Here is a 24,060-nt window from a genome sequence, read left to right on the forward strand (position 1 = left end):
TGGAGATCGAGCAGCAGTGAGGTCTTGTACAGGCTACGTGCTAGGCTAGCCAGGGATAATGCAATATATTTACAACGATATACTTGAATGCTGTATTACTTGTAGAAGTGCAGGCTTCGTTAGCCCTTCAAGCCACATGGTCAAAGCGCTCGGACGGCCAACAATACTTAAATATGTGAACATCTTCACACCTCACCGGTTCGTACTTAGATCTGCATATATTCGAAAGCCTGTCTTCCCCAATGGATCATCCTTCGGACTCCTTTTCGTACTCTCCTCTCAATCCCGAGGCTGCGGAGATTCGCCTTCTCACTATCCTACCCGACAAAAATGGAAAAGACCCAGTGAGATGCACTTTGCAGACCGTGTCTCTGAACAACTCACCCCAATTCGAGGCTCTCTCATATGTCTGGGGAACTGTTGTGGAAAAGGTGCAAATCTTGGTGGACGACATCCCATTTCAGGTCACAACGAACCTCAAGGCAGCGCTGCAATGCCTTCGACATTCTCGGAAGAAACGCCTCATCTGGATTGACTTTATCTGCATCGATCAAAACAACGTCAAAGAAAAGAACACCCAGCTCCCTCTCATGGGCCGTATCTACAAGGACGCGACATCTGTAGTTGCATGGCTGGGACCCATAAATCCCAACATGGAACAGACAATGTCGATGATCAAGCGACGAGAAAGCAGCCTGGCGGGGATCCTCCAGGACGTACGGCAGATTACGCGGCCGCGGAGCCGGAAGAACCGGCGCGACACAATGGGATCTATTCTAGACGCTATCCAGGGCTTTCTGGACATCGTTTCGGCACCATACTGGGGACGCATATGGACCTTCCAGGAGTACTATCTACCCGAGAAGCTCCCCGTGTGCATGGTCGGCAACATCCCCTTTACGCTCCCCGCGCTAGTCGATCTGGGTCGACACTTTTCGGAGATCCTGGCCCCGTTCGTGGGAAACCTCGACAAAGTGGCTCCGCGCGTGGGCGATGCAGCCGACATCGAATACCACCAGAAGCTCCTGAGCCGCGTGAAGGAAGCGCGGCAACGCCTCGCGCAGTCAAATCCTATGCAGGACTTTGCGCACGATATCGCAGCCAGCCGGAAAAGTCTGTCGTCCTTTGCGGATGTGCTCGATCTGACCGTCCAGCGCCAATGCTCCAATCCCCTCGACCGCTTCTACGCGTTGTACTCCATGGTCGACGGCGTCCAGGAGAAGTACCCCGTCGATTACGAATATACTGCGGACGAGGTGGCGCTCCAAATCACGCTCTGGATTTTGGTCTACGAAGGGCTTGATTTCGTATTCAACATGTTTCATTTCTACGACGGGCCCCATGGGAATATCCTGGGTAACCCCAGCCCGTCGTGGGTGCCCAACTATCGGGATTCAACGTCTAGAAGCCGTTTTAGATACAAGGACATTGACAAGTCTCTCCAGGACTGGGAGCAGAAAGACTATATGACGAACTTGTCCTTGCTTCCGGGCAAGTACGTGCTACGATTCTGGGCCAGAAGGGTGGGCAGGACTCGAATCGTTTACAAGTTCCCGGAGGAGACTGTGGAGATTGCCCGGAGGATTCTGGATGCAGTTAAAGAGCCAGCCTCCCAATGGGGCAATGGTGTAGACGAGGCGAACATGACGGAACGCTTAGTCTGGGGTTTTCTTGCCCGTGGTGAGATGCAACAGGAGTTTGCAATCAACGATGTCCTCAATGCCCTGGAACAACTCGCCAGTTCTCCTGACGACTTTTCCGAGTCTACCCAGTCATCGAAACTTGTGAAACAGCTCCTGCGGAATCTGGCATCCCTCGCAGGAATGACGGTCTTTCAGCTTACAGATTGTCCAACGGGCGGGTTCGGCATTGGCATTGGGCACATTCAGGAAGGAGATCTATTGATTCTTTCGGGCAAAATGATGAATCCTATTGCCTTGCGGGACTCGGGCTTCCGCAATACCGACGAAGGTGTGGTACATTATCGCATGGTTGGAAACGTCTTCGTCGAGGGCATCGCGGAGGACCAGAAAGAACATCCTACTCCGCTGCTTGCTGAGATTAAGGGAGGGAAGTATGAGGAGTTTCGGATTTTGTAGTGGCAATGGTTGTAGCCTGTGATATGACAGAAAATGATCATGCGTTGAAACATCATTATAAAACGTTTATACCAGGCTCCGTAGAGTGGAAACAGATGCCCTGGTTGCCATGTCCAGTTTTATTGTGATCGTAAGAGAGCTATGTGGAGAAGGGATGATCGGAACGCCTCGGGACAACCCACTCTCCCGCCGTAACGGTAGTATTGTTTTCACCATACATACCCCCATTGAAGAACAATATTACACTCGGATCCGGCATGACTGTTAACGCTCTAGAATATGCCACGCCCTTACCGGTAGGCACCTTGATCCAGGCGTGGGGGTTGCCGTTGTCCCGGTTGATAAAGACTTCCGAGTAGGTGCCGTCACTCATGACGATGGTACCGTGCGGCCCACCAACAGGCGTCCAGACGGTGTACGGGCATGCCGACGGGATCGTCCCATCTCCAGACTTGAGCAGGTAAGGTTTTGCTTCGTCGAACTTGAGCGGGTTGTCGGCGATACGGTAGTGGACTGCATACGGGACTTCGGGGGCGTTGGCCAGCTCGTACGAAAGGAGGTATTTCCCGTTTCCGATCCGAGCAACCGTCGTCATGCCGGGACGCAGGGTGTAGTCCGCATAGGCTGCGTCGTTGACGACGGGGCCCCAGTGGATGAGGTCTCGTGTCGACTGGTGGGCGAGTTTCTGGCCGTGGAGAGGATCCCGTTGATCGGAGTAGTAGACCGTCAACTCGTCTTCGTACATGGATATGAAGGGCTCCCACACCGGGGTTGCGCCGTTGGTCGTGTTTGGTGGGCCGCCGGTCGCGACGACGGAGACGAATTCCCAGGAGAATCTTCGGTGTCATGAGCATGAGCAACACTTTTCTCGCGATTGGTTTGGAGTGGCTCACCCTCTATCCAGACTGGCATAGACCTCAATGTTTGTCGACGAGAAATCGTGCGGGATAGCGTTGCCCGAGGCGAGAATGGTTCCTCGAGGGTACTCGCCTACCTGCCGTGGGAGTTCATAGAGAAACGGTTGCCAGATAGAACCACCGACATAGCCTCCGTTGTTGGAGAAGTGGACTTTTGAATAATCAGACCACGTTTGACCGCCGTCTTTTGACCGGTATATTGGGAGGTATGTCCCATCCGGCGGGAAAAACGACCAGGTCGATAGGAGAACGGGGTCTGTCTTGGTATGGTCTAGTAGAAGGGTGCGGCCGTACGAGGTGCTGTGGGAAGGCCAGTTGGATGGCGGCGCAAAGACGGTGACATTGTCGAAGATTGCCTCTGCTGCTGTCGTAAAGGCTAGGAGAGAGATGAAGGCTGTGCTTGAGCGAGTTTTCATTTTCAGATGGCTGAGACTGCAGACGCTTGCAATGGAGCTCTGAATGGCACTATACATACAGTGGAAAAGGACGAGGCCACACGAACTATATAGGCGACGACGGCTAAATCGTACTATATGGTATTCTGAAGGCCATTTAGCCGTGTATGGATCCGGAGGAGAATCCGGGGTGAGAATGTACATCGGCGCAATCAAAACTATAGAAGCTGCTCTTAGCCTAAAATCTTGTTCTGACGGTGCCATCGGATTAATCTCTTCTCGGCTGTAGCTTGACCTTTTAAATGACCTTTTGTCGATCAATACACAGGGCTGAAACAATCACACTGACATTCCATTGCATGGTTGCTTCAGCTGGGGAACCTCTCTCATAGTCTATAGATCAGTATCAGACAGGTGCGCACATAAGAAAGAGACGCGCTATGTCAAGGATTTCATCCTGTAATACCAGATTAGTAACTGTATAAAGTATCAAGCGTCTACATACGCCTTTGACTAAAGACAGTTTACCATGCAGTAACAGGTCAGATATACATTGTATACACTATAAGTTAGTGGTTAACCAACCCAGTACCACTAAAGCCAACACTTCCTTGTCTATCTGCGCTGCACTGATCGAAAAGGTCCCCTTTCCTCTCGATCAGATAATGAATGGTGGAGAGAGGATTCGCCGGTCCCAGACATTGCTGCTAATCTGTTTCCCAAAGAACGATCCATCTGGAATTGCGCCCTTATGTGGTGAGTGACAGGAGGTCAGCCCCCCGTTGTAGGGCGGGAGTGTTGTTGTACCGCTTTGAAGATGCTTTGGGAGGGTACACACTGGTTCTCAAAATACTTAACTAAGCGATACTTGCGCCTCTGAGCATTGACTGTCTGTCAATGCTCTGGCGCAGTCATAATTGTTTGCTCGCTTGCCTCTTTTCTTAATATCTAGTTGACGTCATGCCCGCGGAGGATTGGCAGTCGACCAATATGTGTAATTCGCACTTTACCTTGGGTTTGTGGTCGAAGGCTATCACTGCCTAAGGGGTGGTGCAGGGGGGCTTGGCCTGATAAATTGTCTTTGTTGTTATTGTGAACCTTTCTTTCTATAATGTTCTTTGTTTTGTAAGAGGCTTGCAGTGGTTTCAATTGATACTGTTGTGGAACAAACTATAGCAGATAAACATCCTCCAGCGCAGACAGCCTGGTGAGTGAGATAAGACAAAGCAGACCATGGATCTTCTCATTGGCTGATGAGCATGTAATGTAATCATTTAGCTGGAACTGCATCATGACATGTAGCTAGTAGTGGCACCAGCGGACCGTTCCTAAGTTCCACATGAGCTCGTGCTTGTATTAACCTATCCATCAGAAATATCTAGTCGTGACCTTCACATTATGTGGCCAGTCCAAAGTTATGCATCTGATTGCAAGCACCTCCTGGCTAGCTGCATGTCTTCCACACATGAAAGTGCTTAGCAAGCTACAAGCAGCGAAAGGGCTGGCAGCATGAGGTCCATTCCCTTCTGATTCCATGCATTGGCTGACAGTTTTGCCATACGGGATCCGATGAAGGCTAAATGCCATTGTCCGTATTTTCAGTTCTGTCGGAATGGGAAATTCGGTGAACATAGATGGGCTAATAGGCTGACAATGGAGTTAATAGCAAGAGGCTAGAAATCACTGCTTATGATGAATTATCCAATGAATATGTTGAGTGCCTCAGTGACAAGGTATCAACCAATAGGCAGGTGCTCGAGTGACAGCCTCGTCAAACACACAGCTGATTACCCCTCCTCCTTCCTACCCTTCCATCTCTTCCTTGACATTCTCCTGCACGCAGTTAGAGTTCCTCCGCTTTTGCATTCGTGCGTTCCTTAGCAGCCTGGTTCGACTAATTATGTCCTCTTTCTCTTTTCGAAACCATGGCCTTAACGCACGATGACTACACAGTCGCGTGGATATGCGCCCTGCCGTTGGAGATGGCAGCGGCAAGCGTCATGCTGGGCAAGACTCATAATCTCCTGCCTAAGCCTTCCACTGATCCGAATGCATACGTCCTTGGTGAATTGAACGGCCATTATATCGTGATTGCCTGTCTACCAGATGGCATATATGGGACCATATCTGCTTCCACAGTCATGGCTCACATGGTCTCGACCTTCCCACGGGTCCAGTTTGGCCTGATGGTGGGAATCGGAGGAGGGGTGCCTAGTACCAGCCATGACATCCGCCTGGGTGATGTGGTCGTCAGCAAACCAGTCGGAAGATACAGCGGAGTGATCCAATATGATTACGGCAAGGCAGTTCAAGGCGGACAATTCGAGCCGATAGGCACGTTAAACAAACCACCACAGACCCTTCTGACACATGTGGCTCACCTTGAGTCGAGGGAGATGATTAGAAAAGAGGGTGCTATTTCGACAATAGTGCGGGATGTACTGGATCGAAATCCTGACATGAAAGACCGATTTTCGCCCCCTAATCAGGAATCTGATTATCTATTCCGTTCCTCGTACCGTCATGCCGACCCAAAAAGCAACTGCGAAAAGTGCGACAAAGACCAATTAGTCTGCCGACTGCCGCGTACACCCAACACACCTCATATCCACTATGGATTGATCGCATCTGGAGATCAAGTGATGAAGGACTCTGAAGCTCGAGACGGTCTCGCTCAACGGCATGGCATACTCTGTTTCGAGATGGAGGCAGCAGGCCTTATGGACGGGCTTCCGACCCTGGTGATCCGCGGGATATGCGACTACTGCGACTCTCATAAGCAGAAAGAGTGGCAGGGATATGCGGCTTTGACAGCAGCTGCCTATGCGAAATGGTTGCTGTCGGCCATGCCCGTCTCTCTCATGACTCAGGGCTTGGCAAAGAACAACAGCAGAATGGGTCACTATATGGTCCCACTGGGAAGGAATCCGCGATTCGTTGGTCGTCAGAACGAAATCACCAGACTACAAGAGCTAATTACAATGAAAGACGGGCCCAGAAAAGTTGCTATTACAGGTTTAGGAGGGGTTGGGAAAACCCAGGTGGCCTTGGAGCTCGCATACCGCATACGGGATCGAGATACGGAGTGCTCGATCTTCTGGCTTGCATGCACTAGCTATGAGGTGATGGAGCAGACGTACCTGAATATCGCGCAAGCTGTTGGACTTCCTGATGTGAAGCCGGCAGAAGTTAAGGCGCAAGTCAAAAGATACCTCAGCTCCAAGCAGGCTGGGAAGTGGCTTCTGATCTTTGACAATGCTGATGACATGGACATGTGGCTGTCAGATGATCGCACAGGTCCAGCTCTTGAGGACTTTCTCCCTCAGAATGAACAAGGCCGCATTCTGTTCACCACAAGGAACCGGAAACTTGCTGTGGAGCTAACATCCTCCAATATCATTTCTATTCCAGATGTGGATGAGGACACTGCGTTGAAAATTCTCGAAAGGTCACTGGTCGATAAGGGTCTGCTTCAGGATCATCCCACAGCAGTTGCTATTCTGGAGAAACTGGCGTTTCTGCCGTTGGCGATCACGCAGGCATCGGCTTACATTAATAAAAATGGCCTGAACCTGTCCACCTACTCTGCGCTTCTACAAGAACAGGAGCCAGAGGTAGTGGAACTCCTGAGCGAAGACTTCAAGGATGAAGGACGCTATAAGGACCTCCAGAACCCAGTGATTACCACGTGGTTGATCTCATTCAAACAGATCCAACGCCAGGACCAACTGGCAGCCGACCTTCTATCTTTCATGGCCTGTATCAATCCACGAAACATCCCTCAGTCCCTTCTTCCCATGCCAAAATCCCGGAAACGCGGAATTGATGCTTTGGGACTTCTGAATGCATACGCGTTTACCAACAGGCAAGATACGAGCATAAACCTACATAGGCTTGTGCATATTGCGGCAAGGAACTGGTTGAAAAAGAATGCACTGTTTAGTCACTGGATCCAGAGGGCCGCTGATCAGATACGCAAGGTGTTCCCAGATGATCACTATACAAATCGAGAACTCTGGCGAGAATACCTCCCACATGCCTTATCTCTTGCATATGAAGACGAATTCACAGCACAGTGGAAAGAGTATATTGATTTGATTCAGAATATTGCAGATTGCCTTTACCAAGACGGGAGATGGAATGAAGCAGAGGTGCTATACACCGAGCTAATACGGATCAACCAGGAGGAAACTGGGCCCTATCATCCCTCTGCTTTTACCGGTATGGACGGCCTAGCATCAACCTACTGGGCGCAGAAACGATGGAATGAAGCTGAAAAGCTTTTGTTGCAAGTAATAGAGATGAGGAAGGCTGTGCTAGGGGCTCAACATCCTGATACTCTTTCTAGCATGGCGGAGCTAGCATTAACCTACTGGGCGCAGGAACGAATAAGTGAAGCTGAGAAGCTTGGGTTGCAGGTATTAGAGATGAGGAAGGCTGTGCTAGGGCCTGAACATCCTGATACTCTTTCTAGCATGGTGCACCTAGCAACAACCTACCAGGCGCAGAAACAATGGGATGAAGCTGAGAAGCTTGGGTTGCAAGTATTAGAGATAAGGAAGACTGTGCTAGGGGCTGAACATCCTGATACTCTTCATACTGTGGAAAACCTAGTATCAACCTACTGGGCGCAGAAACAATGGGATGAAGCTAAGAAGCTTGGGTTGCAGGTATTAGAGATGAGCAAGACTGTGCTAGGGCCTGAACATCCTGATACTCTTCATACTGTGGAAAACCTAGTATCAACCTACTGGGCGCAGAAACAATGGGATGAAGCTGAGAAGCTTGGGTTGCAAGTATTAGAGATAAGGAAGACTGTGCTAGGGGCTGAACATCCTGATACTCTTCATACTGTGGAAAACCTAGTATCAACCTACTGGGCGCAGAAACAATGGGATGAAGCTGAGAAGCTTGGGCTGCAAGTATTTGGGATAAGGAAGACTATGCTAGGGGCTGAACATCCTGATACTCTCTATACCATGGCAAACCTAGCATCAACCTACGGGGCGCAGGGACGATTAAATGAAGCTGAGAAGCTTGAGTTGCAAGTATTAGAGATGAGGAAGACTGTGCTAGGGGTTGAACATCCTGATACTCTCCTCAGCATGCACAATCTGGCCTGTACCTGGAAATCACAAGAAAAGCTGCAAGACGCCTTGGCCCTAATGGGAAAATGTTCTGAGCTTTGCAACAGAACATTGGGGCCAGATCATCCGCTTGCCATATCCTCCTCAAGCGCTCTCAATGACTGGAAGGGCATCCATGATTCATTACCAAACGAAAGTCCCCCGATGGCGACCAGTCAACCTGAGCGCTCACACAATCTGCCGGAAATCGCAGCAAAACATACAGCAGCTGCGTCGATCGCTCAGCCGCTCTATGAAAAGCGCATCGAGTCACCTCATACGCCGAGACGGTCCGCTGCAAAACTATTTCTGGGAGATCATCCCCTTCTCATAGCTTGCAGAAGAACCTCAACCGCGCCGGAAGGTCAGGACCTACAAGAAATAGATTGATCGGCATCGTCGTATTCTGCAGGGGGATCTCACCATCGGACTCAGTCATGCTGATCTGTGGTCTGTGGAACTGGCCAAGTTTATTCTGATTGACTTGAATCCCGCAACGGAAGCGCTGGAGGGTAGTCAGCCTTATTTCCGGTGAAACAGTGCATGACCACAGGGCGTGTCGCTACCTGGGCCTTCATTGGTGCGCTTACGCTGACGCGGCAATGAGTCCTCGGGGGAAGATCAGTTTTGATGCACATTAGCACTCATTTCGAAGGCTAAGCTACCTCTGGCAATAGGCGACATCATGCGGGACCCTTCTTCAATACCTCGGGAATAATCTCCGAATCACGGTTTGTCGATGTCTTCTCAAGAACATCCTGTTCATCGAATATTTTGAATGTCTTCTCCAGGTGATCTTCCTGGGCCGCATGCAGCTCATTCGCTGTAAACAGTCTGAGCGCGCTCGATACCTGTTGTGTATTCAAGACCTTGCAATTAGCTACTTTTCGAACAAGTTGAAGTTGTATAGGAGGCTGTCCCGTCACAGAGTGACGAAGCCTTCTCTGAAACGGGAGAGTTTGAGGGAGTGGAGGAGGGTTCGAACCTCGCGCATGTCTGTATCTTCTGGCGGGGGCTGAATTTCAGTTTTGTAGTCAGTATGGGCCGGATCCTTGAGTCTACCTGGCGTTCCATTTGATGTTTGGGGGCAGATATTGGTCAGGGGAAGAAATATCTCTGATGAAGTGAGACAAGTCAAGTATAGCCGAGAGCATCATGTGACGTTCTCATGATCGATGCGTCGTAAGGCAGCTATGATGGCCATTGTCACCATGTGCGAGCACAGAGTGCTACGGCGGGGAAGCGTACTGCTCAGCAATGGCTGAGTGGGTGTCACATATTCACAGTCAGATGCACGACAAAATGACGTTGTCATCGTCGGCGCTTAAAATCTGAGACTTCAGCATACACCGGCTTTCGACCCGACGATCCGATGAGCTTAACTCCCAGCCGACTTCAAAGCCTCGAACTTGGGCCTTTTGACAGTAGATCAAGAATCGGGGTCCAAAGCTAACCAGTTTCCTGATAAGGTAAGGCAAGAATCCCGTTCCTTGATATGAGTTAGTTCTTTCGGCATTGAGGTTCCACGCTAACAGTTCGCATCCACTTGGCCATCGTCAGTTGGTAGGATGCCATTCTGTAAGAAGGCTTTGAAGGTTCAAGACGGATAGCAGAACTTCAGATCAAGCCAAGCCTGTCTGATCTTGTTACAAAGTTGCAAGGGGAGATATGAATTAGGGGATGGGCCCAGCTCCCGTGAGTCTTTTGATACCTCTATCTAAATGAGCTGTTTGATACATATTATATTCTGTAACTTGAGACCCCGGGACCCTGAAATTAATTCTGTGGCCATTTTCCCATGAATATGTGAAGCAGACTCGGGTTTTGACAACATTAGCCGGAGACTCCTTATCTGAAACCGACTAAGGCCAGGGTGTCAGAAACTGAGACAGAATAATGGACAACTCCGTACTCGACAGCCTAAAGTCTGGCGCCTGAAGTATAACTGCTGCGATGTCCTGTTTCTGCTAGTCGCTAGTCAGTAGACTGTGATGCGTTCAGACAACTATGCGTTATCTTGGTGTATAGGGTCCGAGAGCACGTATGCTCATCACACCGGATTGTCACACTTTGCGTGTTAGCTTCCTGGCTTCTGGAGTAATCTAACTGTGCGGGGTAGAATCCGGGGCAGGTACTGTGGCAAATGCAATTTCATTTCAGCCATAGTCTTATTATCACTATTATGATCGATTATGCGACAGCAGTAGGGGCTGGGAGTCTGGACACCCTGACACGATCACTACACAGTCATTACAACCGATCATCTACTCAACTGACAACTTCGAAAATGCTCTTTGAGGAAAGTATCAACGATTACTCGACTTGCTATGAAAACGTTCACTGAAAATGTTCCACACCTTTGAACTCCGCCACAGCAACCCGCGCACAGCGACTGGAGAACAACGGCGAGGAAGACGACCAGGATTACGAGCCTGCAAGGAATGTCGTCGACGCAAGATCCGCTGCACCGGGACGCATCCTTGTGAGCCGTGTCTGTACTACAAAAAGCCGGAGCTGTGCCGCTATTCGGATCCCAGAGTGCCACACAGCGGGACGCGAGACCATGGTTCCCATCCCGATAGTCAGTACCGGTCTGTTTTGGAGAGATTGTTTCCTTCAGTCTCGTTGCAGTCGCTCGCGTCTCTGACGCGCGAGGAGCTCCTGGATCTGTTGCGAGATAGTATACTTGGCTCGGATCGGCCCCCTCCGCAGCCTCCTGAGCGTCCGGGGGAGGAGCACTCACGATCGTCTTTGGAGGCGATTTCAATGGGAAACGCTGATACTGGTGAAGTTAATGCTGTCAATGACAAGGATGATGTATCGGATGATGTCAACGCGCTCTCCATGGCAACGCGTCCGCCGTCCACCTACCTGGGCATCTCTTCCATCAATGCCGTCCTCAAGGTGATCAGCTGGGTCAATCCGGAATCAATGGCTCGACCGTTCACTACAACTCCATCGAGAAACAGGCCTAGAGTGAAAACGCGAGCTCCCGTAACCCCATCAACCGAGTCCCAAGCCCGCGACCAACTCATCGACGCCTACTTCAACTTCATCCATCCCTCCATGCCGCTCCTCGACGAAACCGACTTCCGACAGACCTACGTATCCAACACCAGGCGCGACGAGCACTGGCTCGCCCTCATGAACATGGTCCTCGCCCTAGGCAGCATCTCCCTCTACCCCAGCGATGACACCACGCACATCACGTACTGCAAGCGCGCGCGCCAACACCTCTCCCTCGAATCCCTCGGCAGCGCACACATCGAGACCGTCCAGACCCTCGGCATCATGGCCGGCCACTACCTGCACTACATCAGCCAGCCAAACCTGGCGTACGTGCTCATCGGGGCCGCGGTACGGATGGCCACCGCGCTGGGTCTACACAAGGAGACCGCAGACACAGACGCGAGCGAGAGCAGACCGCTCCAGTCATCGTCTGTGCCCGTCGACCTGCGCCGGCGCATCTGGTGGTCGCTCTACTGCCTCGATACATGGGGTTGCATGACCCTCGGACGGCCAACGCTAGGCCGCTCATCGACGGCCGTCTCGACGAAGCCGCCAGCGGTACGTCGCCGTTTCCTCTGTCGTCCTGCACCCATCAACTAACACCGAACAGAACACATCAACCACCCTCATCCTCCTCGAAAACATCCGCTTTTGCCAAATCGCCACCCGCGCCCAGGAAGCCCTCGCCGCATCCCCTCTCCCGCCCTACGCCCAACTCCAAGATCTCGACACCGAGCTGACAAACTGGTACGCGCAGCTCCCACCGCTCCTGAAAACGTACGAACCATGCCCGGACTCGGTCCATACAGCCCGCACCATCATGCGCTGGAGTCTGCATAACCTGCGCATCCTCCTCTACCGCCCGTTCCTGCTACGGTATGCCCTCCGCCGCGTCCCTGCCATCACGCTCCACACCGAAGAGCGCCTCGCGATTGAGAAGTGCCAGGTCCTCGCGCGCCAGGCGATACGCGATATTGCTGAGACGCAGGTGAAGAGCCCCCCGGCTGCGTGGGGGGTTATCTGGCATGGGTTCCAGGCGAGCCTGGTGCCGCTGCTGATGTTGAGTATTCTTGCCGCGGAGGCTGAAAACGATGTGGACATAGAGATGGTGGAGTCGTGCAGGGAGCAGCTTGAGGTCGCCATGGCTGCTATTGCGCGCGTCGAGGCGTGGCAGCCGACTGCGCGGCCGAGTCTGGATCTTATTGCGGGGATTTTTCGGGCGTCGTTGGCGAGGTTGGGGTTGATGGCAGCGTCGGGGGCCTCATCGGATGGGACGTCTCCTGTTGCCCCGGGGCGGGTATATCCGGTTGATTTGCAGCCCAGGGTCCAGGTCCCGCAGACCGTTCCGATGGCGTATACGGGGAATGAGCTGGGCGTGTCGAGTCAGGATGTTTGGGATTATATTAGTTGGGTGAGTCCCACGGCGTGGACTGATGTGCAGGGGCAGGCGAGTACGATGGATCTGTGGTCCACGCCGGGGTGGTGGCAGCTTTGACTAGAAATGTACATTTCAATACAAGTATGAGCATAACTAACTACCATATAACTCCGGCCGATCCGGTAGATCATGCCTCGACCCCTCCAGCTCCGTAGCCATATTGTGTCTCTGCGTGGCAATCTCCGCTGGGCCTGGGTAGTATACAGCTCCGGGGTAGGGCTTTTCACTGACCGGTGGTGCTGGCGGTGCCGGCGCTCGCCTTCTCATTCGGATAAAAAAGATCAGTAACCCAGACACAACGAGTAGCGGGACGCCTAGTCCAACCCCTAGTCCCGCCCCGAGTGTCATTGCAGAGATAGAGGCATCCGACTTCGGAGTATTTGTCCCTGTCCCTGTGGCCGTAGCAGTCGCAGACCCAGTCGTTGTGACGATATCCCCCGTAATCGTTCCCCTCGGCGTCCCCGTAGACACACCAGAAACCGACGACGTAGTCGTGATAATGTCCAGCTGCGTCGAAGCAGAACCAGAGGCGGACGGACTCGGGTTTCCATTCTTCGCAACCTCCACATCCCCACTCACCCACTGCCACTGCCCCAGATTCGCACTGCAGACGTCCGTCGCCCACCCCGCATACCCGCACGTGAACACATTCGTCGAGGAATTGGGGCACGAGTAGAGGTTCGCCCAGTGGTCGGGGATTGCTGTATTCAAATTAGTCAAAGCCAGACGGCAAATGGAGAAGGAGAACGAAGACGCGTACAATCGAGACAAACATGCGGACAGTCCTGGGCTGGCCAGGATTTATCGGCGCAGGCACCGCGATAGGCGATGTTGAGGGTTGCGCCGTAGCAGAGGCCGTTGGAGAGGCATGCTTCACCCTTGAGACAGCAGGATTTGCTGTTGGGACAGGGGGTGTAGTTGTTGTCTGTGTCGCCGTTGGGCCAGTAGCATGTTGCTATTACTGGTGTGAGGAGGGTGGGGAGGAGGATGAGACATATTGCTGAGAGAGACATTGTGCTGCTTGAGACAGCGTTCGAAGTGCGAGAATTGGAAATGTGTCGAGGGACTCCTTAAGTCATTTATCTGCTGGTTATTTTGGAAAGGCTAAGCGCCAGTGGACTCTTGGTATGGACGTGTTGGACCCTGACATGTCGGCGCTTAGGAATACTGACGGTTGGGGACATCACATCTGCTGAATCAGTGGATGATGGTTTAGCGCCGTAGATGGAATTTGTTTCGTTTTTGAGAATTTGCAGTCGTGGTGTCGGAGTGTGTTCAAGTTGGCCAAATAAAAAAATTCGATGTTATGCTCGATGAAAGAAAGATGGGGAGTACCTCTTGATGCGTTCCAACCAGCCTCTCTGACATTCATCTGTACCATTCAGCTCGAAAGGAAACGTTCGGGCCCTTCTTGCTAGAACGACACTTTATGTTAATCATATCTGTTGTCATCTCTCAACCAGTATGAATGAGGAAGATAGTACTGAACACTTCCAACATATGCACTTGACAAGGCAGGAATTCGGTCTAGAGGTAATCCCCTGCAAAGGATGTGCACATTACTCCAAGATGTCCCACAATACCGGGTCTGTCCGCGGAAACTGTCATCGAGAACGCCATGAGCTGAATTGCTCTTGGGCGGTCTTTGCTGACGGGGTTTCTCCCCTGGCTCGAAGGTTCTTTCTCAGACCACCACCACATGCCTTCATAACATCACATCAAAACTCCAATGACCATCTCATCATATCAATCAATAGAGCCTTTTTATTGAAGTCTACTATCATGTGCAATACCTGCAACGTACCAACTGTCATGGAAAAGACAAACAATTCCAAACTGTCGAGCACCTCCTGTGTCTTGTTGCTGCCATGAAAGTAAGTCTCTCAAAGCCAAAGCTGCATCTTGATGTACTCTGACAGATCCCACTTTTCCACACATTGACATCTTGGGTGAGCATCATCTGTGTGGGTATAGTGCGAATTATGCGGTTTATACAGCTGGAGCCCACTACTACCCGTGCAAACACTACTATCTTCCCCCCTCTAGCTCGATGTTTCCTTCATCCACCGCCGTCATCAATACATCTACAGCTCTCCCGTCAAAAGTACATTTGTCCCGCTACACAAATTGATTTTGGACTCCTCGACGGCAAAAGGCTGCAGGAGAACCGGGGACAGGATTATTGTTGAGCTGCCCATCTCTTGTACCGCGACTACTAGATCTCAGGCTGCTCAGCTGGATCCTGAACAAGATGTGCTAGTTTGGGTGGAACTAAATGCACCCCAGTCGCTGAGCCAGACAGGTTCGAGGTAGTGCTCACTCTTCGCAAGTAAAGGTGTGCAGTAACCTCCCTACGAAGGGCAAATAGTCAATATGTGCGCCAACCTTAGACCTGGTTTCTGAAATCACCGTTGACGACTGAGAAGAGTTCCGTCTCCACAGGCCATGCTTTCCACACGCAAATTTGAGAAAATTGCACAGAAGCAGATACCGACGTGCCGATAGTATCAAGGCTCGGTCGCATCGTTGTTCACGAAGAGGAGCAGGGAGGATCCGTCCCCAGGACTGAGCTAGTGTAGCTGTGAGCGTGAAGCACTTTCAACACAAAGTACGAAGGCTTTGCTAATGGTAGTGCAGCAGCTGCGAGGGGACTCGAATATGGCTGTACTGACTTTGTAACTGCGTGCTCTCAAGCAGGTCAATTGCCAGGCGACTTCGACTTCAGATGAGAATCATTGAGAGGAGGGTATTTGACTGGAGCCGGCACTCAGGACGTGTTGAAGCGAGATTGAGTCGCATTCCGGCCTTTAGAAAACTCAGCAAGTCCGCGGAGACAGGAGGACCCAAAGCAAATCGGGTAATGTGGCTGACCAATACCTATAATGGTTTCGGATAATGTTCGCCAAGGTCGTAGCAGCTTTTAGTGAGCAGCAGCATACAAGGTATTCTCGACATCTGGTCTTGGTCAGGTATTCTCCCCGAGAACTTCACCACAAGTCTTTCCCACAGGGTCCTCCGAGAGTCTGATCTGGGCCATGTTCATCCGAATAAGATGTCCTTTGATGCTCAGCGACACTGCTTCCAACCCCGGCTTTAGACGCAGGCGTTTCTCCTAGCACTGCTCCAGCTCACTGCTCAGACAGCCACATTCGTCAATCTGGCCATGATTGGTCATGGATCATTTCCTCCAATTTGAAAAATGTCTGATAATGCATGGATAGTAGGCCATGTCCTCGATCAGCCCAGAGCTAAACGCTTATCTGTGGGACACTGGACACATGTGATAGGCATCGAGGACTCCCGTTATTCATAGTCAACACGAGGCTCAAGTCAATGATTCAGAACTGGTTTGTGACCTGTGCACTGCTCCACTTTATTGACATTGAGAACTGCCTGTCTCCCCGTTCGTTAACATGGATTGAGTTTGCGGGACCTTTGATAAATTCCCCGAGTACCTCACCTCACGCCAATAGAAGACAGCTGGAGACAAGGCTGACCGAATAGGAAGGGCCAGAATCCTTCCGACACCCAAGGAGACATTCTGGAGGTACCTCGCACGCACTTTATTCCATCGTAGAACTCGTGTTTCCCGATGATATCTACTCAAACAGAGGAAGATGGACTGAAGATTACAAACCATGACGATTTATTTCATACTGGCCGATTGTAGCCGTCGAGGGCCTCCAGGCCATCAAAGACCATCCGCAAAGCAGCGAAATATTGTATGATCCAACTCCAGACGCCTACATCCAATGTCCGCGTCATCATCAGAGCCAAAAGGCATCCTTTATCCAATCAACATCAGCAAGGTATCTGGTAGATTCGGAAAAGTATCCCATCGAGATTATTGACAGTCTGTTGATTGAGCCTGTTTCGTGATGGGGCTAGTGTTGTTGATCCTGTTACCCCTCATTCTCCTCCAGTGCCAGCGTCCGACTTCTGGCCTGGGTATGTCTTTGTGATTGTCGACTCAACCGTCGGGGACCGCATCCGAACCATTCATATTCCAATCAAAATTACATGGATCGTCTCAATTACCTCACTTGAGGGTCCGATGGCCTGATGGTGGTTCTTCCTTGGCAACCCCAAATCGCTCGAGCTGGCCCGTGTCTGACTCTGACCCTGACACCAATGAGAACAAAATCGGAAATGATCTCCAACACCGTATGTCGACATGCAGATGAGTTTCGAGCATCAGTTTGCCTTGAAATATGTCGAGTGGATCGATCGTCGACCTTTGTCCACCGTGTGCAGCTTTATAGGTCTTCTTGATATGAATGCATGTCTCAATGGTCAACAGTATTCTGAGAGAGGAGTCCGTCTCAGGTCAAACGCCACCATCCAAGGTACTTTCTGTCCCATTTAACAATAATGGAGATCATCCCCACCATGCACGCATCATGTAACCAGCCTCCTCCTAAGTATCAACCAACCAGAGGACCTGGGATCCAGATAAGACTCCAAATCCTGAGTTTTGGCAGTTCTAGCTTCCAGAGGAAGTAGAATATTGTAATGGACTGTGGCCGAGATCCCGACACAGTCAACGTGCAAGCCTAATGAACCAGTCCGTCCTGTTTATAGCTTCGGAATAATGACCGAAAAGGCAAGAGGTATCTGCTTTCGGAATAGACACCTCGCACTGCGATAGGTTTGAATCGTTTAGTGTAAGTCCTGATATCATTGATGATTATCAGGGTTCAAGAGCGACACGGGAAGAGAGCATCAACTCGTATCTGTTGCCAGAGCCAGTCATCTCCGCTTAGTCCGGTTACCATGCACAAACCTATCTGGGACACAGGCTGAATCTCATCCACCAATGACTCGTAAAAGTATCTCAAGTACGTTCAGGACAAGGCGTTTGAGTTAGGCAAAAAGAACTCAAACGTAATCATGTCGCGCAGATGTCAGCCCTGTACATACTGCCCTGTGTAGCTTACGATGTGGCAAGCATATATCATGGCTGCTAAGTCCTCAGGCAGACTGATTACTCCTTACTCTCTTCATCTATACTCTCCACTCTCGTTGTGATATACGTAATATGTGCACTCAAATGACAGAATCATACCCCCCTCCCAGCTATAGCCGGGATGACTACAACTTACTACCATACTATCTGTCTTCAACGGGCACTTACACGACCACAACCACAGCGGAATCCTTCTCGTCAAATCAACCCGCCTACTACACACCGTCCCCCTACGCCAGCCAATTCTCGCAGTTTTCCCCAGAAGTGTCAAAAAACCTCCCCAACGCATACACCTACGCGGTTCCGGCTGAGGTCTACACCTACGCCTACCTCCCCTCTCAACCTCTCTACTTCGACCAAAGCCCTTTCCCTTGGGCAGAGACAACCCCGCACCCCAGTCCAGAGTTTCAGCATATAAACCCCCGATCTCTCTCAGCAGCATCCTCCAAACCAGCCTCCCCGCTCGCCCGCGACCCCCAAACAGACACCATCAAACGCCAACGCTACCTCCACAAGAACCGCGTGGCGGCGACGAAATGCCGCTCCAAGAAAAAGCAGTACATCCAGCAACTGCAATCCCGCTTCGAGGACCTATCCCTTGCGAAACGCGAGCTGCAGTGCCAGGTGCAGACGCTGCGGGATGGGCTGATCTCGCTTAAAGAGGAGTTGGTGAGGCATGCGCGGTGCGGGGATGGGCCGATCACGAGTTATATTGAGAAGAGGAGGGCAAGGTGTACTTGATCTTCCTGTGTCGGGGAGCGAAACAAAAGTGCTTGATGTATAAAAGTTGGGCGCTTTTGTGTTTATGGCATGGTGGTGATTTGATGGGTGGATTTTGTTTTGTGAGGGTTTGTACGGTATTTGTCCTATATAGGGTCAGTATGGTGGATTGTATCGTTCTTTTTCTGGCAGATATGTTTGAAAGGAACAATGAGGACAATACGTCTTGAGTATTTTCTGAGACTGGGTAACTCGGGATGTTGACTACTTTAATCTTGGAATTATAGTTGCATGACCAGAAGAGGTTAGTGTAAATGAGACAGGATGTCACCCAAAGGAATTCATTGGAAGATGCATAACACGGAATACTAGTTGACCAGTTGACGACTTGATTCGGGACCTCGGCTATCGGTTGACATTGTTTCTTTTTGATTTGTAGTTCAATAAAGTTCATCGAGACATCCGTTAGAGCCGAACCGTCAAGGTCATCTGGATCAGTCATATCCTCAAGTAGATTAATGGAAGTGAAACTAGCCATTTGCCAGAAATAGCAACATAGTCGTGGCTCTCGAACATGTTGAGCTCCTTGTCTAGCTACTCAAAGGCTGCTAGCAGTTGTGACCTGGCTTTGAATAGCAGCAGAGCAGCAGTATCTCGAAGCTATGTATCCGTATCTCCGAGAGCAATTAGGAACCTTCGGAAGCGACCCGACTTGATCGACACAGGTTGTGATTGTTTTGGCGCAAGCTTGGAGGTAAGGTGCACCGTGCAGCCGTGCGTTTGTTTAGCAAGCAGAACGGGTGTAGTACTGTGATTATTCGCAATCCCCACAAACTGACGCAAACCATGGTAGCTCACAACAATAGACGCATCCTGATGATTGGAGAATCTGCTTGGATCATTCGGTGTGGCTGAATTGTTTTGATGAAAGTGGCTTGACCGTGGGTCCTTCAGGCTGATCATTTCTCCGGTGAGGTCATCCCGCTCTTCTTGAGTCCTGAACTGTCCAGTCCACTTTGTTTATCTATGCAGATCAACTCGGGCAGATTCACTGATCATGGACTCCATTGTGATTGGCGATCCAAGAAAGTAATTGAACTGTCCCTGAATCCATTTGTTCAATTGCAGCTGTCTACTAGAACAACAATTACGTCTGTGGCTGCGCGACACCAGAAAAGGGGAGGAATCGACAAGAACTTTCTGGAAAACTAATTCCCCAAAAGGAAAACAGCCCAGCTGACAGCTGTGGGCCCATACACATGTGGCTCGGGCCTGATCTACTTGCTCTGCACTCTAAATGGCAAGGTCCAGGTCTGAATGACTTCATCATCCAGATAAATCATAAGACAATCGTCGTGCAGTTCTTCAATTATGTCTGAATCTATCACTTGACTGTTTTTTTTTTTTTTTCCTTTTCCCTATGGACTCCCAGAGTCAGGCTTTTCAGATACGGAAGCGTCAGAGAGAAGGCTCACCAGGTGGTATCCAGAAAGACGATAGTCCGCTACAATCACCATCAACCCAATCTTTACCCAAGGTCAGCTTACCGCGCATCACAACGGCAAAGCCTCGGGCCCGTCGAGCGAGCAGAGCTTGTATTAGTTGCAGAGAGCAAAAGGCAAAATGCACTGGGGGATCGCCATGTGAGAGATGCCGCGAGCTGAAAGCCGAGTGCGTGTTTGTAGCTAACAAGAATGAGAAGATCGCAAGGTAGGCTACTGGTTTCAATGCTTTAGCACATTACGCGTGTTACTGACCTGATCTTGAGGCGACTGCAGGATCTTGAGCAGCGGTTGAAGGAATTCTACCGTTTGCTGCGGCGCATCCAACCGAGAGCCGATGCCAAGGACCAGCCATTGATCGCTAAAGCTCTGGAAAAGGCAAGTCTCTTTTGAATTGCTTGAGACCCCCTAACCATTCGGACTAACAATTCCACAGGAGACGCCGCCTGCGAGTCTCAGCCCGAGCAGCGATCTATCCATCGACGCCATTACCCGCCTCGTAACTCCAACCACCGATCCCATCGAAGAAGACTTCAACAAGGACAAGATAAGTCAGGCGACGGGATTCATCGGTGCACACTCTGGTAGGTCATGGTTGCATCAATTGAAGCGCAAAGGGATCCGGCTGGACGCCTCATGGTTAGGTCCAGAGACTCAAGACGATTTCTTTCCAGACTCGATCAGCTCCGTCAATTATTTCCTGGATGGTGAGGAGCTCTCGGTTGATGTCTCGGTGCAGCCATTTACTATCCCTCCGCAAGACGTCGCAGACGAACTTCTCGACACTTACTTTGATATGGTGCATCCTGGGTTCCCCATCGTCGGCAAAACGGTCTTTCTACACCAGTATCGACGATTATACTCCGAGCCTCAATCCAAGCCGCCAAAGAAATGGCTGGCTATTTTCAACTTGATCCTTGCAATTGCTGCGCAGCATTTGAGTCTGACATATTCTGATGAGGCTGACGAATGGCACGACCCATCGATATACTTCTCCCGGGGAAGCAAGCTGGGATTGGCCGACACTCCTTTGCTTCCTCACCCTGACATTCAACAAGCCCAAATTGAAGGACTTGCTGCATTTTACCTGCTAATCATTGGCCAAGTGAACAGGTAATTGGAACTTCGATTACGACCGTTTACTCCTTTTTTGCTCTAATCTGACACCGCTGTTGACAGGGCTTGGAGAATGTCCGGTACGGCAACTCGTTCCGCCATCGCTATGGGTCTTCATCTTAGGAGCGTTAGCAAAGATACCTTGGATATCTCGAAAGAGCTTCGTTGTCGAGTCTGGTGGTCAATCGTCATCCTCGAAACTACTCTGTCAGTCATGACGGGTCGGCCGTACAGCGTGGCGAATCAGTTTTGTACGGCGCCGTTGCCCCTTCCATTTGACGAGGACCAGTTTGGGGATGCGTTTGTTGCTCGCTTGCTCGCGGATGCCAACGCTCGACGTACTCTTTCCAAATCCCTGCTGTCGTCATCAGCTCCGGATGCCGAAACCTATCTTCCCGCCGTCAAGCCGTGCGCGTCGCTCTACTTTCTGTTCACCGTTGAACTAGCCCGGATTATGCGATGCGCAATCAACCTTCTGTACGCTCCGGCAACCACCAGATCGAGCAGCTACTCAGTGGAAAAAGCCCTTGAAGACCTAATTTCAACTATCAATTCCCTGCAAAGAAGGCTGCCGGAGCCATTCCAGTTCAGCCGCCCTCGGGAGGACCCGGCATTTGAAACGCAGCGATGGTGCCTTGCTTTTCAGTTCTATAGCGCCAAAATGACGATTGCCCGGATCGCTATTTACCGATGGGAGCGAAGTGGTCAAGCTACAAGCTCCAGCTGGAAGGAGATGTCGGAGATCTGCACCAATGCGGCCTGCAATATGCTCTCGCAGCTGCCCGATGAGCCTGACATTATCTGGCTGAGTCGCATTGCTCCCTGGTGCTGGATCTTGCATGATCTCATGCAAGCCCTTACTGTGCTGTTGATCGAGTTGGACTCTCGCGTCAAGCACGGAGCCAAGGATTCAGAGCTAATTTCAAGATACATACAGAAAGGCATGCACTGGCTTTTAGCCATGGCTTCTCGGCATCCTGCTTCAGAGCGAGCGTGGCAGATCTGTCAAGATCTCTACCTACGGCTTACTCCAGCCGGGATGCCCTTGGCTCTTCGTAATTGACGACTACATTTTGATCCAACACCACAGATTCATGCCATTGCAGTCACAAATAGACTGTGCTATGCATGACTATCCCAAAGTAGGTCGTCGCACACTGGCACGAGCTTCTCGGTTCAATTTGTTAGGTAGGTACCCGAACGCAACAACATCAGCTCTTGTCGCTGTGCTTTGTAGTTTAGAGTAGATCATTGCTCATTCCTTCTGCATTACTAACATCCTTGTCTAGGGTCAGCTCAACTATTCTCACGAATATGGGCAATTGAGGATAAAAGTCATTTTAGATTAACGTATTAATAATGACAATGTATATAGACCTACACTAATGAAGTCTAGAATTAATTCCTAGCAATAATGACAAGTCACTGCCATCCAAGAGTCGAAGATTGATACCTGTAGCTCATAACTGATACTGATAGTAACTGATCTCAATCACATGCCAAGGATGATATAATCTCCTCTGCCAAATTTGACCAATGAGAAGCTACAATGGTGGGGTGTGCCCCCACCTCCTGTGCGCTTTGTTGAGATACCCCGCCCTGGAGATGGAAATTCAGCAAAAATCTCCTCCCTCCCCTGATCTCAATTCAACTCCAGATATTTCTCGTTCTTCCTCTATTCTCCATCAGAAATCACAATGGGTGTCACCAAGGAACTCAAGTCCCCCGGCAACGGCGTCGACTTCCCCAAGAAGGGCGACTTTGTCACCATTCACTACACCGGTAGACTGACCGACGGCTCAAAGTAGGTGCCCACTGTCCTTATGACCAGGATTCCCTGCTTGTGTGACTGACTTACTGACGGTGGACTCTAGGTTCGACAGCTCCGTCGACCGGAACGACCCCTTCCAGACCCAGATCGGTACTGGCCGTGTCATCAAGGGTACCTTATCTTGATACGGATCTGCTAGGATGTTCTGTGCTGACGAGGATACCTAGGTTGGGATGAGGGTGTCCCTCAGATGAGCCTTGGCGAGAAGGCTGTCCTCACCATTACCCCGTAAGTTTGTCTGCTTCGGTTGATTCTATTGTTAGTCCGTTTGCTAATGGGTGATATGATAGTGACTACGGCTACGGCGCTCGGTATGTGTCTGCGGTTGGACGTGGTGTTCGGTGAACTGACATTTCATTTAGTGGCTTCCCTCCTGTCATCCCTGGCAACTCGACCCTTATCTTGTAAGTTCAGCACTATGTGCTACTGTGGATAGTGATGGGAGCTGACTGGATTATAGCGAGGTTGAGCTTCTTGGCATCAACAACAAGAGGGCTTAGATATTTGCAAGTGATATGATATAGAATCATGCTTGAATAATGCAATTCTACTGCTCCTTGGCGCCATGATACATGGTGACTCAGGATCATAAGGATCGACATCTTTTGTACACTGTAGAAAACCAATGTAGATACACAACGAACCACATATGAGATCATATGATCTCATGGAGCATCTAGCATTTAGGCTGTCCGATTGTAGATCTATCCCAAGAAGGTTTCTATATGTAGTTCCGAAGAGCTGACTGTGGATAAGTAAAGGCTCTAGGAAACAACTGAGAATCTCCACTGTGGGAGGAACTTATCTCATTGCGGAGGGTATGATATCACTGTAATTATCCTTTGATCTTATCAGCAATAGGTAAGATAGATACCTGGTTCTAGTACAATGTACTTGTCTGACCGTAGCGATGACATCAGCGCACGGTGCCTGAGGCAAAA

The 24,060-nt window shown here is 50.5% G+C and overlaps 8 protein-coding genes across 8 annotated transcripts, besides 1 other annotated feature; 6 read left to right on the plus strand and 2 right to left on the minus strand.

The window, feature by feature from the left end:
* Window positions 1-242: 242 nt before the first annotated feature.
* NFIA_058050 (HET domain-containing protein) lies at window positions 243-2,099 on the plus strand (the record flags this gene model as incomplete). Its single annotated transcript, XM_001258351.1, has 1 exon — window positions 243-2,099. The coding sequence occupies one exon, from the start codon at window positions 243-245 to the stop codon at window positions 2,097-2,099; it is 1,857 nt and encodes a 618-aa protein (XP_001258352.1).
* A 139-nt stretch (window positions 2,100-2,238) lies between these two features.
* NFIA_058060 (BNR/Asp-box repeat domain protein) lies at window positions 2,239-3,432 on the minus strand (the record flags this gene model as incomplete). Its single annotated transcript, XM_001258352.1, has 2 exons — window positions 2,239-2,935; window positions 2,993-3,432. The coding sequence occupies 2 exons, from the start codon at window positions 3,430-3,432 to the stop codon at window positions 2,239-2,241; spliced, it is 1,137 nt and encodes a 378-aa protein (XP_001258353.1).
* A 1,904-nt stretch (window positions 3,433-5,336) lies between these two features.
* Window positions 5,337-8,927, plus strand: NFIA_058070 (kinesin light chain; the record flags this gene model as incomplete). The annotated part of the gene is made up of 1 exon (XM_001258353.1): window positions 5,337-8,927. The coding sequence occupies one exon, from the start codon at window positions 5,337-5,339 to the stop codon at window positions 8,925-8,927; it is 3,591 nt and encodes a 1,196-aa protein (XP_001258354.1).
* Window positions 7,643-8,508: a microsatellite.
* Window positions 8,928-10,883: 1,956 nt separating the features above from the next.
* On the plus strand, window positions 10,884-13,041 carry NFIA_058080 (putative C6 transcription factor; the record flags this gene model as incomplete). Its single annotated transcript, XM_001258354.1, has 2 exons — window positions 10,884-12,104; window positions 12,157-13,041. 2 exons carry the CDS (start codon window positions 10,884-10,886, stop codon window positions 13,039-13,041), a joined length of 2,106 nt encoding a protein of 701 aa, XP_001258355.1.
* Window positions 13,042-13,077: 36 nt separating this feature from the next.
* NFIA_058090 (uncharacterized protein) lies at window positions 13,078-13,997 on the minus strand (the record flags this gene model as incomplete). Its single annotated transcript, XM_001258355.1, has 2 exons — window positions 13,078-13,685; window positions 13,745-13,997. The coding sequence occupies 2 exons, from the start codon at window positions 13,995-13,997 to the stop codon at window positions 13,078-13,080; spliced, it is 861 nt and encodes a 286-aa protein (XP_001258356.1).
* Window positions 13,998-18,034: 4,037 nt separating this feature from the next.
* On the plus strand, window positions 18,035-18,691 carry atfD (bZIP transcription factor atfD; the record flags this gene model as incomplete). Its single annotated transcript, XM_001258356.1, has 1 exon — window positions 18,035-18,691. The coding sequence occupies one exon, from the start codon at window positions 18,035-18,037 to the stop codon at window positions 18,689-18,691; it is 657 nt and encodes a 218-aa protein (XP_001258357.1).
* A 1,399-nt stretch (window positions 18,692-20,090) lies between these two features.
* NFIA_058110 (putative C6 transcription factor) lies at window positions 20,091-22,351 on the plus strand (the record flags this gene model as incomplete). The annotated part of the gene is made up of 4 exons (XM_001258357.1): window positions 20,091-20,380; window positions 20,439-20,550; window positions 20,609-21,285; window positions 21,352-22,351. 4 exons carry the CDS (start codon window positions 20,091-20,093, stop codon window positions 22,349-22,351), a joined length of 2,079 nt encoding a protein of 692 aa, XP_001258358.1.
* Window positions 22,352-22,985: 634 nt separating this feature from the next.
* Window positions 22,986-23,619, plus strand: NFIA_058120 (FKBP-type peptidyl-prolyl cis-trans isomerase; the record flags this gene model as incomplete). Its single annotated transcript, XM_001258358.1, has 6 exons — window positions 22,986-23,092; window positions 23,163-23,230; window positions 23,287-23,347; window positions 23,410-23,430; window positions 23,482-23,523; window positions 23,580-23,619. 6 exons carry the CDS (start codon window positions 22,986-22,988, stop codon window positions 23,617-23,619), a joined length of 339 nt encoding a protein of 112 aa, XP_001258359.1.
* Between the last annotated feature and the right edge of the window lie 441 nt (window positions 23,620-24,060).

Source organism: Aspergillus fischeri, genomic scaffold, assembly GCF_000149645.3.
Source record: "Aspergillus fischeri NRRL 181 1099437636266 genomic scaffold, whole genome shotgun sequence".
NCBI lineage: Eukaryota > Fungi > Ascomycota > Eurotiomycetes > Eurotiales > Aspergillaceae > Aspergillus > Aspergillus fischeri.